A 15,218-nucleotide genomic window follows, 5' to 3' on the forward strand; every position below is an offset into this window, starting at 1 on the left:
TGACTTCTAATCAAAGGATTCCGGGTTCGAGTCCCGGCGTGGGTTTTCCTTCGGCAGCTTTAGCTCACCTGGGAGAGCGTCAGACTGAAGATCTGGAGGTACTGTGTTCGAGCCACAGAAGTTGCACTTTCTTTTTTTTTTTTTGTTTCGTTTTTGCAAGTTCACCCTGTTCATCTTAAGAGTAAAGATGTGCGGGCCTTGGTTTGGGAATACAAATATCGAGAAGTGGAATAGTTTTAAAAAACCAGAGATCAGTAGGTAGGATACTGCGGCGACAATAATACAAATATATTGAAATCTCGACAAAATCTATAGTGATACAACTTTTGATGCTGAGACTAAACCCCGGTCTCTGTTGGCCCACGTTACATAGTGCGGAGTGAACTTCATCACTTCCTCATAAGCTGGAATTGCCTCAAATACCTCGCCATCGCGTGAGATCGGAGACAAGTCCGCCCAGAAGCACTCGACTTTGAAGCTAAGCAAGTTGCTCTCGTCGTTGATGCTTGGAAACCAGTAAAAGCCCACGTTGTAGTTTTCGTCCCAGTCTAGCTTATTGAGATACAAAGTCCGAATCCCCGAAACGTCCTTGTAGTAATAGTTTTTCGCATGCGAGAACCCGCTCGGAATCTGCTTGAATGGGAGCAAATCTTTCCGGCTCCCGCCTATGCTAACAGCTTTGACGTCGTCGTTATCGAAATACAAATTGCACATGCGGTTCTTTGGTGCTTTGATCACAATTTCGTCGTAGTTGATCCCAAATTCACTAGACTTGACGGTGGAGGTGCTGGTAGTGGTGGTTTTTTTGGTGTCTATTTCAATGTAGGGAGCAGCGGGGCCGCCTGGAATTATGTTGGGGAAGTTTTCGCTTCTATAAGAACAGACTTGGTTTCCATCTGGAGCAGGTGAGCACAGCACTTTCACGCCTGATTCACGAACGGAAGGCAATCTCGAGATATGATCAAAAAGCACACCTTCTCTTCCAAACACTTTGACAAAGGACTTGTCGCTAGCAACCGTTTGCAAAAACCGGAGCTTTAAAGGGTTGAGCTCGTTGAAGGGCTCTTTTATGCATACGATTGCTGAACCCAAGACTGCTATAGCCACCAAGCCCAAGACCATGTATCTGTTCAATTTGTATACAAATGGAAGCACGGGCAACATCAATGCAATCGAGATGGCCTGGATTAGCGAATAGACAAACGACTCCGCTAATGCAGACTCCTGAATAGTCTTATTGAGGCCATCCAAGATAAGCCAGCCGGCATTATAAATAAGAAAGAATGACACGGGCACAGTTAGCAAATACTGCAACGACCAGTCGTATCCAAAGTGCTGCACAATGTGTTTGACTGGATTTTTCGCATGATGATGCGCCTCGTCTTGCTCTTCCACCTCGTCAACGTACCTGTTGTTGTTGTTGTTGTTGTCGTCGTCGTCGTCCGAGAGATTCAAAAGTGGTTCTTCTTCGCCCAACAAATGCTTCTGCGGTCTGGTAAAAGTCCAGCCAAGGAGGCCAAGAAAGGAGGCGGTGCCTTCCAAAAGCAATAGCACGCTAAAGTAGAACTCACCAGTATGGCTCGGCGCCGTTGCGTCACTTAACAAACCCTTGGTAGAAAACAACAACGCCACCCAGTATATGAAGGAAACTTCGATGATGGCAACCAACTTTGAGTCTGCAGTTGGGACGTTAAACAAGTAAACGATTATATTCGAAAACACAGAAAATAGCAACAACAGTATCGCCGTCGTCGTGGCTACCAATAGCCCAGGACTCGAGGTGGGCAAGAATTGATTGACGGGCCTGAAACCTTGGGTAACCACAAGATAGACCACAAGTACTGTCAAGACCAATGCCAAGGGCAAGACAATGGTTGGAACGGCGGTGATGTTCCACTTGCGGGACTTGGTAGTGTAGAAGATCAAAAGACCATTCAAGATCGGGAATAGCACCGCGAGAGCTATGTTAAACTTTGCCAAATCGGAAGAGCACACTGCAAAGAAATGGTTGAATAGCGAAGCGTAGATTGCAGACTCCGCGGCGCCCGATTCGTCAATCTCATTGTCTGCCATAAACTGCGAAAAGTCAAGCGCATTGGAAAGCATGTGCCATAGAGAACGAAGCGGAACATTCTTGACATTGTCCTCTGCTGTGTGGTATATGTTCCTCGGCTTGTAAAACGCTAGATCAAGTCCGCGAAGCCCAGCTTCTTTGTATACCTTGTAGTCGGTCTCGCTGTGAACGAGTCCGTTGGCGAAGCCCTGTTGGAAAATCGACGACGCATAAGGATACCTCACTTTTTTGAAATACTTTACAATACCGTAGTCGGTACCGCGGAACAAAATCGCTTTGCCCCCTGCTCCTGTTCCCTCCAAGTTCAAAAAATACTTCACTTGCTTGAACCACGGGTGATGGGTAAATGCTTCAGCCCCGTAGAGTCCAAACTCTTCGTTGTTATTGAAATTGAAAACCATGGTTCTCTCTGGTTGATTTTGCTGCGACATGTACGAAAGGACCGCCAACATGCTGGCAATGCCCATGCCATCATCGGTTACACCATTGCTCGTGGGCACAGAGTCATAGTGAGCACTCAAGAGAAACCCGGGGAGCAGTGGGCTTTTCCCCTTTATCTTTACCAACAAATTGTTGCTTTCATAGTACGATACCGCTTTCGTGCTGGCCACCGCTTGGTACATGAATTTGTTGGTTCCGTTCAAGTCGTTGTCAAAGGCTATAAAATCAATGCCCTCGATTATCTCGTTAATTCTATCTTGCAAGTAATCGTGGACCTCGTCATTGACACTCGACCCGTACGGGTGTTCTTTCGCTCCAATGACCTCCAAGTCGAGCCACGCATCGTCAAGTAGCAGCCTCTCGAGTTTGGTTGACGGCAACCGAAACGTGTAGTCGACACTATTGTCCACGACGGAAAGTAGCACCGAGACGAACGCCGTCACGAACACGAATAGAGACAAAGAAGTCTTTCTGTATCCAAACACAGACCTTAATGCTCGCACAAATACGTTTGGCTGCTTCTTCCCGTTGGCAATTGCATAGCCATCGATGTGACTTTCTTGGTGCAGGGAATGGTCTTCTTCGTCGGTCATATGTCAATTTAAGTTGAGGCCACGATCGAATGGACTTTTGGTTGAGCTAGTCTTTTTGTTTTTTATTTTTTATTTTTATTTATTTTTCTTTTTCTTTTTAGGCTCCTGGGCTCTTCTCAATTGTCGTCCGTGGAGATGAAGATGCGCAAATTCAGCCACTTGCTACTTGCTCTGTCCTCTGATTCTTGAAATGTGCTATTAAAAAGTAGCTGGTTGAGATTGCGCTACTGCTATTCAATGCTAACTACAGTGCTCACTACGTGGGTCAGCATTTCTGTTGCTCTCTCTCACACACACACTCTCTCATTCTCTCATCGCCCTTCTCCTTCAATCTCCAACCAACCAACCATCCAACCAACCAGCCAGCCAGCCAGCCAGCCCTTCCCTCGTAGCCTCACTGCCTTGCGCCTCGGGAAAACTTACAAAGCGTTGTCAACATGCACCTTCTCTCCTCTTTACATGCAGGTCTACCTGTCGCAACCAAATGATCATCTTGCTTCTTCTCTATAGGGGAGTATTAGGAGCTCCCTGGGGCACATCACCCACCCCCTCCCCCCAGACACGAGGTTCAGACGCAGAGAGAAAGAGAGAGAAAGTGTGTGTATGCGTGTGCATGTCACGTCTAAGTCTAGCCATGTCGGGAACGATCGGTGGAAGACGCCATACACTTCTTCCACTTATTCGCCAAAACTAAGCTGATTGGGCGGCAGAGCAAAGCCGCTTTGCTTGTTCCTCTGCTGCTCATAAAGTACAAAATCTGGTGTTGAAAAAATACACTCTCTCTCCATACAACATGTCTCGACAGAGAGAGAGAAAAAAAAAGCTTGAAACAAAGTCCGACGGGCTCGCTTTCAACACGGTTGATCCACTTTGTTAGTTGTTACTATTCCCCACTATTTCCAACTCAGAAAACACCCATGTCCAGTTTTGCGCCTTTGAAAAACGATTTGATCTTGAGAGCAGCAAAGGGGAAAAAAGTTGAGAGACCCCCGGTATGGATCATGCGCCAGGCTGGTCGCTATTTGCCAGAGTACCACGAGGTGAAGGGAAATCGAGATTTTTTTCAAGCTTGCCAGGACGCCGAAGTAGCATCCGAGATCACGATTCAGCCAGTGGACCATTTCGATGGCCTCATTGATGCTGCCATTATATTCAGCGATATTCTAGTGATACCCCAGGCCATGGGGTTCGAAATCAACATGGTTGAAGGAAAGGGCCCTGTTTTCGCTTCACCATTGAGGCACCCAGACGATTTATCAAGAATTGACTTGAAGCCTGACGTATCGGAGAAACTAGCCTGGGCTTACAAAGCAATCACGTTGACCCGACTGAAGTTGAACGGCAAGGTTCCGCTTTTAGGATTCGTTGGTGCTCCCTGGACGCTATTGGTATACATGACGGAGGGACAAGGGTCCAAGATGTTTAGGTTTGCCAAGCAGTGGATCTTCGAGTTTCCGGATGCTGCGCATAAGCTATTGCAGGCAACGTGCGACGCCTGTATCGAATTTTTGGCGCAGCAGGTCGTTGCAGGAGCCCAGATGCTCCAAATCTTTGAATCCTGGGCGGGGGAGTTGAGTCCCGACGACTTTGCCGTTTTCTCTTTGCCATACTTGCAGCAGATTTCCGCCAAGTTGCCTAAAAGACTCAAAGAATTGGGCATCAAAGATGAAATACCGTTGACGGTTTTTGCAAAGGGTGCTTGGTACGCTCTCGATAAACTTGCAGATGCTGGCTACGATTGCGTTTCGCTTGATTGGCTGTTTGAGCCCAAAGCAGCAAGAGACGTGGTTGGAGACAGAAGGGTGTCCTTACAGGGAAACTTGGACCCAGGCGTCATGTATGGCTCAGACGAAGTGATTGAGCAAAAGGTGAAAAAGATGCTCGAAGGCTTCGGTACCCAAAACTACATCATAAATTTTGGTCACGGAACACACCCCTTCATGAAACCGGAGAAGATAGAGGTGTTTTTGAGACTGTGCCACAAGTATGGCTCGGTGTAGGGAACACGTTCACTGTATATATTTTATGTATAGTTCCTTTTGCAAAGGTTGCTCCCCTCTTGTTTATTCCGAATTTTTCACTCCCAAACAAAAAAAAAATAAAAAAAAAAAACCGCCAAAACAACAAAAAACAAAAAAAAACTCTCTTTTCTTTAATTTTTTAATTTTTCATTCTTTCCATGTCGAGATGGATACGAGGTACATCTACTATTTAGCAAATGAGTTTCTTGACTCGCTTGAATTGTTACACTTCGACTTGAAGACCTCGCAAGTCTCTCAACCTCAAGATAACAACAGCGCCATTGGGGATTCAAAGCCGAGCCTCAAGGATAAGACATATTACAAGTCCGATCTTCATCGATACAACTTGAAACGAGTGCAACACAATCTTCCAGAAGTCGGGGAGGAAGAATTCGAGCGGCTATTGGAACTGCAATCAGCTGACAGCACATCAACTTCGGAAAGTGAAAGTGAAAGCGATTCAGAAACGGAGGACGACCACGACGACAATCATGATAGCCGCAAAGTACGCAGATTGATCAGCAAACTCACTTTCGTGGAGGACGAGAGCACGGCAGTGTCGCACTTGCACACCAAGAGCCCGTATGTTTTGTTTGGCACTTCCTTCGTGCCCGAAACAAAAGCCGTGGCCGTCTATAAGTCTGTATTCACCGAAAAAGAGCTCGAGTCTCCTCTCAGTGGCTTGAGACAATTGAGCCAGCATCAGACTGGGAAATCAGCCATATTCATGATTGGAGGAGGTCATTTTGCCGGAGCCATAATCGGGCACGAGCAATTGGATATCAAAGGGCGAGCTAGTTCCAAAGACGCTCCTCAGATACAAAAAATCAACGTGTTGCTGTCCAAAACATTCCACCGATACACCACGAGAAGGAAACAGGGTGGTTCGCAAAGCGTCAGCGACAATTCCGGTTCAAAAGCCATCTCAGCTGGGTCAAGTATCCGAAGATACAACGAGCTCGCGTTGATGCAAGAGGTCCGCGAATTGATTTCAGAATGGGCAGAGCAACTCAACGAGTGCTCTTCCGTGTTTATCAGGGCAAACGGTCCTTCAAACAAAAAGGTTCTCGTGGGATACGACGGAGCCCCGCTTTCCTTTAGCGATCCGAGAGTTAAAAAGATACCTTTTTCAACCAGCAGGGCGAGCTTAGCGGAAGTAAAACGAGCTTGGGTGGAGTTGACCCATTACAAAGTTGTCGAACTCCCTCAGCCAGAGACTGTGGATCTGAGGACTGACACACAAGATTCGAATGCCACTCCGGAGGCCGCTAAAAAGACCTCTGCAGCAGCAGCAGCAGCAGTGGACGCGACCGCTAGCGAGTTGGTGAACGCCTTAAAGAAACAGAAAGCCCCACTTTTCATGAAGTTGGTCAAGGAAAAGTCGATTGAGGTGGACGCTTTTTTGCTCAGCGAGATAGATCCCAATACCCCGACTCTACTACATTATGCGGCCGCTAATGGCTTCCCATACATGATCCAAATACTTTTGATGAATCTAAAGGCGTCGCCTTTGGTGCCAAACAAAGCTGGAAGGGTGCCGGCAGAGCTTTGCGATTTGAGTACCAAAAGAGCTTTCCAGATAGCAAGAAGCAAGTTGGGAGAAGACTACTGTGATTGGAATGCAGCCAAAGTGGGAGCTGCCAGGTCAAAGGAGGATTTCGATCTGGAGGATAGACGCAAGGAACAGGAGATCAAGTTGGAAAAACAGAAGCTTATTCAGGAGCAACTCGAGAAGGAGGGAACCAAAGGCAAGACCGACGAGACTACCCACGCAAGGAGCGTGAGCAGCAACCTCAATGTGAAAAGTTTAAGTGCCGATCAAAGAGCACGCTTGATGCGGGAGCAGCGCGCCCGAGCGGCAGAGGCAAGACTAAAGAACACTGCGTGAGTGTTTTCAAGAGACCACCATCGCCGCCGAGAGCCCCGCTTCCTTTGCCCCGTCCCCTGTTTCATCGATGATACCTTTTCTGTTGAGCTTATAGATTTGCTGTTGGGCAACATGCACGAATGGTTGGTACATTAGGCACAGCTGCAGCTGTGCTCGACGTCTTCTGGAACAAACTCAAAAGTTCATGCTTTTCAGAAAAATTGAACCCGCTAGAAGGCTCCTGTTGTAGAACTACAAATAACTACAACAGATCGACCAAGATTTTAACGACTTAGGCTATTGCTGAATGTTATGTGCTATTCTCTCACTTTCCGTCTGCGACAGACACAGCTCTGCACTGTATTGTGCACTTTTTAAATGAAATTGACTCTACAATTTTCGGTGACCAAAGCAAAAGAACACCGTAGATCGTGATCGTGACAACATCAACAAGAAGGTCACGAAATTAACTCTCTAGGGTAATGAAAGTTCATCACCACGACACGAATTTAACTCTGCAACACTATTTACAACACAGTTAGACTCTTGAGTCATAAAAAAGCGATCAACGAAGGTCATCGTGGAAGTCAAAACGAACCATGACATTGTAAAAACCAACACCAGTAGCAAAATCTGGCGCACTTACTGTGCTCTGAGATCCAACAGAACGGAGATCCCTTCACAAGACAATTGACGCAAAATCGGAAGGAGTTTTAGGTCAATTTTGACCATGAAAAGTGACTGTCTCATCAAAAAAGCATCCAAATGGTTCATCGAATGATGAAAACAAGCTCCCATACTAAAAACTAGAATCCGCTTTCAGAAAACATTTACCAAGGTCTTTTACTAATAAGATGTGCGAGTGCTGGCAAAGGGATAACAAGAACATAATTTCTTCCTAGATTTTGAGTAAAATTAGCTAGATTGCGCTCACAAAATCTTAACATATTGGATAATGATCCACAAATCAAATGCAAAGTACAAAATCTCACGAATCTCTTCCGCAAAATCTAAAGATGGCGAACAAAATCTTTATCAATTTCTGAGAGTGGGAACAAAATCTAAAAAGAATTTTCCGCACAAACTACAAAATTCTGCAATGTTTTCCCCAAAGTCATATGCATAGTAACAAAAGCAAAAGTATTGTGACTAGAGTTCGTCAATCTTAGAGCGGCATCTACGCTAAAGAACCGAATCAAAACCAAAATTGACTCTCTCTATGGCTTCGCGAATATAACCCAAGCATATCTCATACTCCAGCATAGCTGCACTGAATATTTGCGATCCCTCCAAACTATTTAAACATGACAAAACAATCGGCAAGCTTAGACCACATTGCAAGTAATCGGGATAGCTGCCTAGGACCATGATGCATCTTCTCACGATAAGTTTTGGGGCCGGCATGAAAACATTTTCGCAAAATGCAATACTTGCCAGGGTAGTTCTCTACGTAATCCGAAGTACTGAGTGCGAATACGCTGAACGCGGAGCCGATTGTAGTTGGTAAAATCCGGTATTTGGCGTGGCCAGTGGTCAGAACGCTCCATGATACTTTGAAAGTCAAGACTAGAATACATCGACTGAAAGTCCGAAACTCAGCGAGATGCTGTTGGGACTCCCATGGTGTATTGAAATGCTAGAACTTTTTCAAAAATTGACATTATGCTTCAAAAGCAGTTAGGATGTAAACATCCAATTTTTCCTTCCACCCGGCTGCCCAACATTGCAGCTATTGGAAGGAAAAATATGTCAATTGTAGCATGGATTGTCTTGTTGCTACGCTCGAATATGTTGCTATATATCTCTAACATTTGCTCGGAGAAGTGATTAAATGGCTGAACTTTCCAAGTCTGTGCTAAACACTTTGTGGTATGACCTCTATTCTAGTTGTAGACGAAGCTAAGGTACTACTTTCGTAACGACTAGTTCATATCTGACCCTGCTCTCCTGAAAATTTTTTGGCTAATACGATTCTGCGGTTTATATCTCGTTTCTGGATCTTTAATTCCCGGTTTCAGACTACTGGCGATTCTGGTGCACAGTTATTGTCATCCAGGTTCGTATCGCTACGACTTTCGTGATTGAGGTTTTGTCACTGGATCTACCAAGATCCCGATTTTGTGGCTTCCTTAGTTAGGTAAAAAGAGTTTTGACCCTGGCAGTCTCTGAAAAGCATGAACAGTTAAAAGTGGAAACTCTTGCTTGCCTCTTACACTATGGCTGCACCTATTATGGCATATATACAGTTTTATTGAATAAATGCTAACAGTTTTTGAGCTTGAATTTCATTTCCTCTTTTTATCTGCATCTTAGAGAAATCTATCAGATTTGGTGATATTGTGCTCACTGACTTGATTTAGTGACTTCCGTAGAAAGAGATTTGTACTTTGCGGCACAAAACTGCAGGTAGTGCGGTATCTTCGTTACTGACTCTGGTCAATCGAAATTGTGGTATTACTTTCATCAACTAGAACTTTACTGATTTCCCGTTATTTGCCGTGTTATAAGCTGAGAAGAACAACGAATGCCTCCTTTTCAAAAGGACTTTTTTCGCTAGTTCAGTGGTCAACGATTTTACACAAACCTATCTTCTCATGACGCAGTAAGTCGGATTGAAACTATTTGCTCGTCCAGGATGAAGATGCTTGTGCTTTAGCTGTCTTATCAGATACAAATGCGTGTGTACGGAGAGAGTGCGTGAAGGCGAGCCCTCAAAACTTGTTTGTAGAATGAAGGTCCCTATAATCTATCCCGCATTCTATTCTTTTTTTCCACGGTTTAGTTTAACCTTTATTTGGGTGTTAGGACGTTTTCGAAGTTGGAGAAGTGCATGTTTATTCAGGAAATGTTTATCCCATGGTCCATGCAGTAGTGAAGAACATCTTGCCAATTGTTACGTTTAAAGTCGTTAGTCGAGGTTGTGGGGAAAAAATGCGAAAAGAACCAGTAAATGGGCGAACATGCTTCCCAGTGTTAGTTTATCAAGCTGCGGTGATGGGCAAGGAGGTTGTCGTATAAATCGGCATTGTTGGGTGGTATTTAAGATGATCAATTGGGCCAAAGATCGCAGGATTTAATTGTGTTATTGGATTGATTATGCGGTTGACACTGAGTTTGGTGAGATATGCTAGCTATTTGTGATTGCGAATTTTGCTATATGGCATTGGATCCTGACTTTAGCGTTTGGTTTACGTGGGTGCGCGAATGGTTGGATTATCGAGCGAGTCGTGGTGATGTTGCTTGATGTCTTGATATTACCTCAAGTAATAGATCGAAAACAATTTGTCGTTTATTGTCCTTTCAGTCGCATTGAGTCTGATGAAATGGCTAAAGAGTTGTCAGCAAAACCGAAAGGGGCACCTTGCATTCATTAATTTGCGGCAAAATTTTTTGTCATTAGCAATGATTTCAAGTTCAATATTTCAAATACACAGGTACGGTTTGCATCAGCACTCCAGACGTACCACCGTATTATCTTCCCACAACTGAGCTGAGTGTTTTCTGTCAACCGCCAAATTTCGCTTAGAGAGATAAACTAGAAGGACAATTCCATCGATGGTAAAGGGTTCGAAAGCTGATCAAGTGTCTTTCACAGAATGAAAGCCACTGGTCCAAAGAAATAAATAGCATGTAAAAAGTGGCTAGAACTAATGTCGAATGGAAAAAATTTTGATTAAATAATGAAGTCCCGACCCTGAACTATCGTTGTAGCTTGTATGGTGAAGACCTCATCTGAGGGAGGACTGTTTTGATTATCAGAATTCGGATTTCCACACCTCTGGAGACCAAACAGCTGTAAAAATTGTCAGAAGTTACAGGTCCTAGCCTGCCTATAAGATTAAGTGATACAATGCGATGGCTAACAAAGCAAATATTGGACTCATTATACAGGCAGAAGCTTCCAAAACGGAATAAGACGATAGTTCTGGTGCTGCGGCAGAGCTCGAAACTAAACCTGACGGTAAAACGATTGACGATGTTGAAGCGATTTGAGGTGGAGTACTTGGTGGTGGAGCAATTGACAATGTTGAAGCAATTTGAGCTTGGGCACTTGAAGCTGGGGCAGCTGGAACAACTGGAAAGTAAGTGGTGTAGACTGTAGTATCATGTGAGTAAACAGAAACGCCAGTTGTGGCAGTTGCAGCATGACTTTTGCCCTCCACACAAGTGTTTATGGAGATAACAGTAGTCGCAACGATGATCAGTTTCGGGGCCGTGGACAAGGGGCAATATGTTGTGTAGACCGTTGTGTCCTCGGTAACCACCGTGAGGCCAGTGGTTGCCGTTGTGGTGTGGCACTTGGCATCTTGACATGACGTGACGGTGACAAGAATAGTCTCAATGTCTGTTGACGTGCTTGTAGGAATCGATGTTGCAATTGGCAATATGTTGTGTATACGGTTGTGTCCTCTGTAACTGTGGTAAGACCAGTGGTTGCCGTTGTGGTGTGGCACACGTCCAAAGTGCAAGTGGTGATTGTACCACTGTGGTTTCGACTTCAAAAAGAGTGGTATCTGGAGGAGGTGTTGGCAACGGTGTCCAAGCGATATAAGTAGTGGCGACGTCTGTGACAGTAAGAAAACCCGTAGTGACAGGATGCGTTGAGCATTCCAAGCCCTTGCACTCTGTGACAGTGACGACGGTAGTTTCCACTTCTTGAGAAGTGGTGGTTTCAGTGTCATGAGCAGTGGTGGTAAGTGTCGAAGGTGTGGGTGTATGAGGCTTGAATTTGCTGAGAAGCTCAAGAAAACGCCTGTCGGCCTCGTCCCTCGCAATTATCTCCTCTGAAAGCTGACCGGGGTCCTCAGCCCATACTCTTTCTTAAAGAAGATTGCGAACATCAAGTTCGTTAGCGTTAGCGTTAGCAATGCCATCCAGGAGTTTCAAACTAGCTTGGGATAAGACGATGAGACGATGAAACCAGCTGTGGCAAGAAGAGTGGACAATTTCATGATTTGCTTTCTGTCTGACTGATGTGGTTCGAATGTGTGAAGTTGGATTGGTGATTTGGGAAACACGTTCATGTCATTCAGAGACAAGCCTTTTTGTATAGTTTCCAATACCGTGCCTTACCTGGCTGGCAATCTCTAGCATGTAGTCATCACACTGGTGTTCTTAAAAAAAAAAAAAAAATGAGGAGTCATTCTTGAATGGTCTGGTGGGGCTTCTTCTTTTATTTGCAAGCTTCCTTTCCATACCAGTTGCCAGCGGATTCTTCTACTAGCTCCTATTGCGTTGGTAATCTTGATGTAAAATTCGGCTGCCTTTGAAAGTTTCAAGTGTTTATGTTCATCTCAACTAGCAAGCTGTGTCCGATTTGTCAATGAAAATGGTCCTGAGTGTTTCTCAAATACCAGCAAGAAACATGGCCAGAAAGTTTTAAGAAATCCAGGAGAATCAGGAAATGCGGGGTGCACTACACACTTGGCCACATTACATCGAGAGTGGAAGTGAGGAGTGTGTGAGAGTAAGAGTACAAATACCCGCCAACACCAACATCAACAACATGTCATGTAGACACTTGATGTTGAGATTACTGATATTGAACATTGACTATATACAGCCCTCTTAAGCTTTAGGATCTTGATGAAGAGCAGTAAGAAGAAAGAGGGGGGACGGTGGGCATTTTAGCCAAACTTTTAGCAAGTGCGAGCACGGGGCAATTTTGAGTAGTGGTTTTTTCTTATGTTTTTTTTAAGGGGTTATACTATATCAAGAGAATTTTGCAACCTTCATTTAACCAGCTCAGGGGCGGCACAAGTTTCGCCAAAATCAATTCGTTTCTTTTTCCAAAAGACAACAACAACAGGGCAATTTTTTACAGGGTTTAATCAGAAACATGGCCCAGTGTAAACTAACCCATAATGCCAAAGTGAAGAGCGAGCTTTTGACCTCTGACCCATGCACTGTAACTCTTAAAAAACTTAGACGGCAAAGCCCGAGCACTGGACCAACACATGTCAATCAAACACCGCTCACGAGCAACGAATCCTCAACGAGTACTAGCTGCGCTTGGCTTTTTACCATGAGGCCAGAGCAAAGAGGGAGGGGCCGGTCGAATTCGAAAGTAGTAGAGGTGAGAGAGAGAGATGAAAAGCTCACGGCCTCGTCCCTCGCAATTATCTCATCTGGAAGCTGACCGGGGCCTTCAGCCCACACCCTCTTGCAAAGAAGATTGCCGACTTCGAGCTCGTTAGTGTTAGCTTGAGGCCTTTCAAATCGCTCAGCTGAAGTTGAGAGAATTCCTACAAACAAAAAAACCAATCAAGTTAGACAAAAGGAAGGTTCAAATATCAATTAATATGCATAAATATAAAATAGGATAATAAATAGCAAATATAGTGAAATCACTCTAGAATCAAGGGTGCCTGTTTTTGTTGGTGTTGGACTTGGTGATGATGTTGAAACCCCATGACTCATCCATATATCCGAATCCCATGAAGACTCTTCCATATTTTGTTGATGAGGCAGCACGCTGCTTCTCACGGGGCACAGCTTTACTCTTGTCCACCTCGACGCACTTGTTAACTAGTGCCTCTTCGTAGTTCAACCAGGAACGTCCGGGGTTTCTTAAAGTCTGGATGCTTTCTGCAGATAATCCTTCGGTGTCAAAGAGTAGTCCATGGTTGGACTTCAGCTTAATTTGAAACCAGCCCGTCATCTTGGTTTGCAACCTCATGAACTTTGCCTTGACTTTTTGGACGTGGCAACGGCATGGCTGAGGAACCAACACTTTCTGTTGTTCTTGCACTGGTTGTTGCACAGGTTGTTGCACTGGTTGTTTTTGTTGTGGAGGTTGTTTTCCTTGCACAGGTTGTTGCCCTTGTTGATCATCATCGTAGGTGACTTCGACGAACTCATGTTCAATCACATGTGGTGAGAATTGAACTAAGCGGACTCGGTTCTCAAAAGCATCAAGAAGCCTCATGGATTCTTCACTGTGGCCATCAGCGAATAATTCAAGAAACTTGGGCTTGGTGTTTGAAGACTTGGAGCTTGAACTGGAGCTTGAGTTTGAATTTGAACGTGTAGCATTTCTTTGATATGCTTTGTTTGTAGTTCCAAAAAGGGATGAACTATCAAAGCAGCTCAGGTGGGAAACATCGCGGGCGGCGTTCAAGGCAACTGCATCTGGTTGCAATTTTGGAGCAGCTGGCTTGATTGAGAATTGTTCGGCGGTGAACGATTGAACCTTGACAGACTGAGACTCGGACACGGACACGGACTCGATCACAGGCTCTAACTTGGTATGCTTTTTAATACATGGTCTCAACAATTGCGCGGCATTAACTGATTCGGAACGGGACTCAATCTTGGTATGCTTCTTAAACACTGACTTTAAGAAGCGGCGCACACCAAATGACTCGACTTTGGTATTCTTCTTCTTGATAACCAACTTTAAAAATTGGTGGACATTGAATGATTTGACTTTGACTGACTCGGACTTGGACTCGGACTTGGTTGAACCATTGTCCTTGGTGTCCTGGTTTGATTGAAGCTTTTTAGCTTCACCAGGTGCAGTAGTTTTCTTAATCGTAGTTTCCTTGCAGTTCAAATCAAAATCGGCATTAACATCAACAGTAACAGTTGAAGTTGGTAAACCCTTCAACTTTGACAAATCGTTTGGGTTTGCTTTGAAAAAGCGTTTAAAACCGTTTGGGGTGGATGCAGAAGGTGCATTCAAAAATTGCGTTTCGTGAGTAACTTGCATTTCGTGTTTGTTTTTTTGGAAGTTTGTTGAAACGCTGATAAAGTATAAAACTTGTTTGTTGATGAAAAGGAGAAAGGAAGGAAGGAAAGAAAGAAGATATACAAACTGGACTTGAAAGTTGAAATTCAAAAGTTGTCCTTATATATTGTTGTTCTGGGACTAACAAAAAATATTTTGCAGCCATTTCATAAGTTGCGTATGCCTGCAAAAAATGCAGCTGGTAGCAGCACCCAGAGGCCGGTGTTGCAGTAGAGGTACATGATCAAGCAAGACTGGGCTCCTTGAAGGATAAACACCATCCAATCCGAGTTTCCCCTTGGCGGTTCATGCTTCAAAGCTGCTACAGATGAAAATTGCGATAAGCATTTCTCTAGGTTTGGCTTTTTAGCTCTATTAGAAAACTCTATTAGTGTTGTTTTCTCCACAATAAAAGGAGAATTGGGGCAAAACTGTGCCAAAAATAACAAAATCACCATCACCGACATAATCAAACTATGCAATATCAAGTGAC

General features: G+C 44.5%; 4 protein-coding genes across 4 annotated transcripts; 2 read left to right on the forward strand and 2 right to left on the reverse strand. All coding sequences in view use genetic code 12, as the record gives it.

Moving 5' to 3' along the window:
- Positions 1-309: 309 nt before the first annotated feature.
- Positions 310-3,108, reverse strand: LODBEIA_P35100 (uncharacterized protein; the record flags this gene model as incomplete). The annotated part of the gene is made up of 1 exon (XM_066973629.1): positions 310-3,108. The coding sequence occupies one exon, from the start codon at positions 3,106-3,108 to the stop codon at positions 310-312; it is 2,799 nt and encodes a 932-aa protein (XP_066830448.1).
- A 917-nt stretch (positions 3,109-4,025) lies between these two features.
- On the forward strand, positions 4,026-5,108 carry LODBEIA_P35110 (uncharacterized protein; the record flags this gene model as incomplete). The annotated part of the gene is made up of 1 exon (XM_066973630.1): positions 4,026-5,108. One exon carries the CDS (start codon positions 4,026-4,028, stop codon positions 5,106-5,108), a length of 1,083 nt encoding a protein of 360 aa, XP_066830449.1.
- Positions 5,109-5,295: 187 nt separating this feature from the next.
- On the forward strand, positions 5,296-7,017 carry LODBEIA_P35120 (uncharacterized protein; the record flags this gene model as incomplete). The annotated part of the gene is made up of 1 exon (XM_066973631.1): positions 5,296-7,017. The coding sequence occupies one exon, from the start codon at positions 5,296-5,298 to the stop codon at positions 7,015-7,017; it is 1,722 nt and encodes a 573-aa protein (XP_066830450.1).
- A 6,337-nt stretch (positions 7,018-13,354) lies between these two features.
- Positions 13,355-14,707, reverse strand: LODBEIA_P35130 (uncharacterized protein; the record flags this gene model as incomplete). The annotated part of the gene is made up of 1 exon (XM_066973632.1): positions 13,355-14,707. The coding sequence occupies one exon, from the start codon at positions 14,705-14,707 to the stop codon at positions 13,355-13,357; it is 1,353 nt and encodes a 450-aa protein (XP_066830451.1).
- Positions 14,708-15,218: the final 511 nt, after the last annotated feature.

The sequence above is a fragment of the Lodderomyces beijingensis genome (assembly GCF_963989305.1).
Source record: "Lodderomyces beijingensis strain CBS 14171 genome assembly, chromosome: 4".
Classification (NCBI taxonomy): Eukaryota; Fungi; Ascomycota; class Pichiomycetes; order Serinales; family Debaryomycetaceae; genus Lodderomyces; species Lodderomyces beijingensis.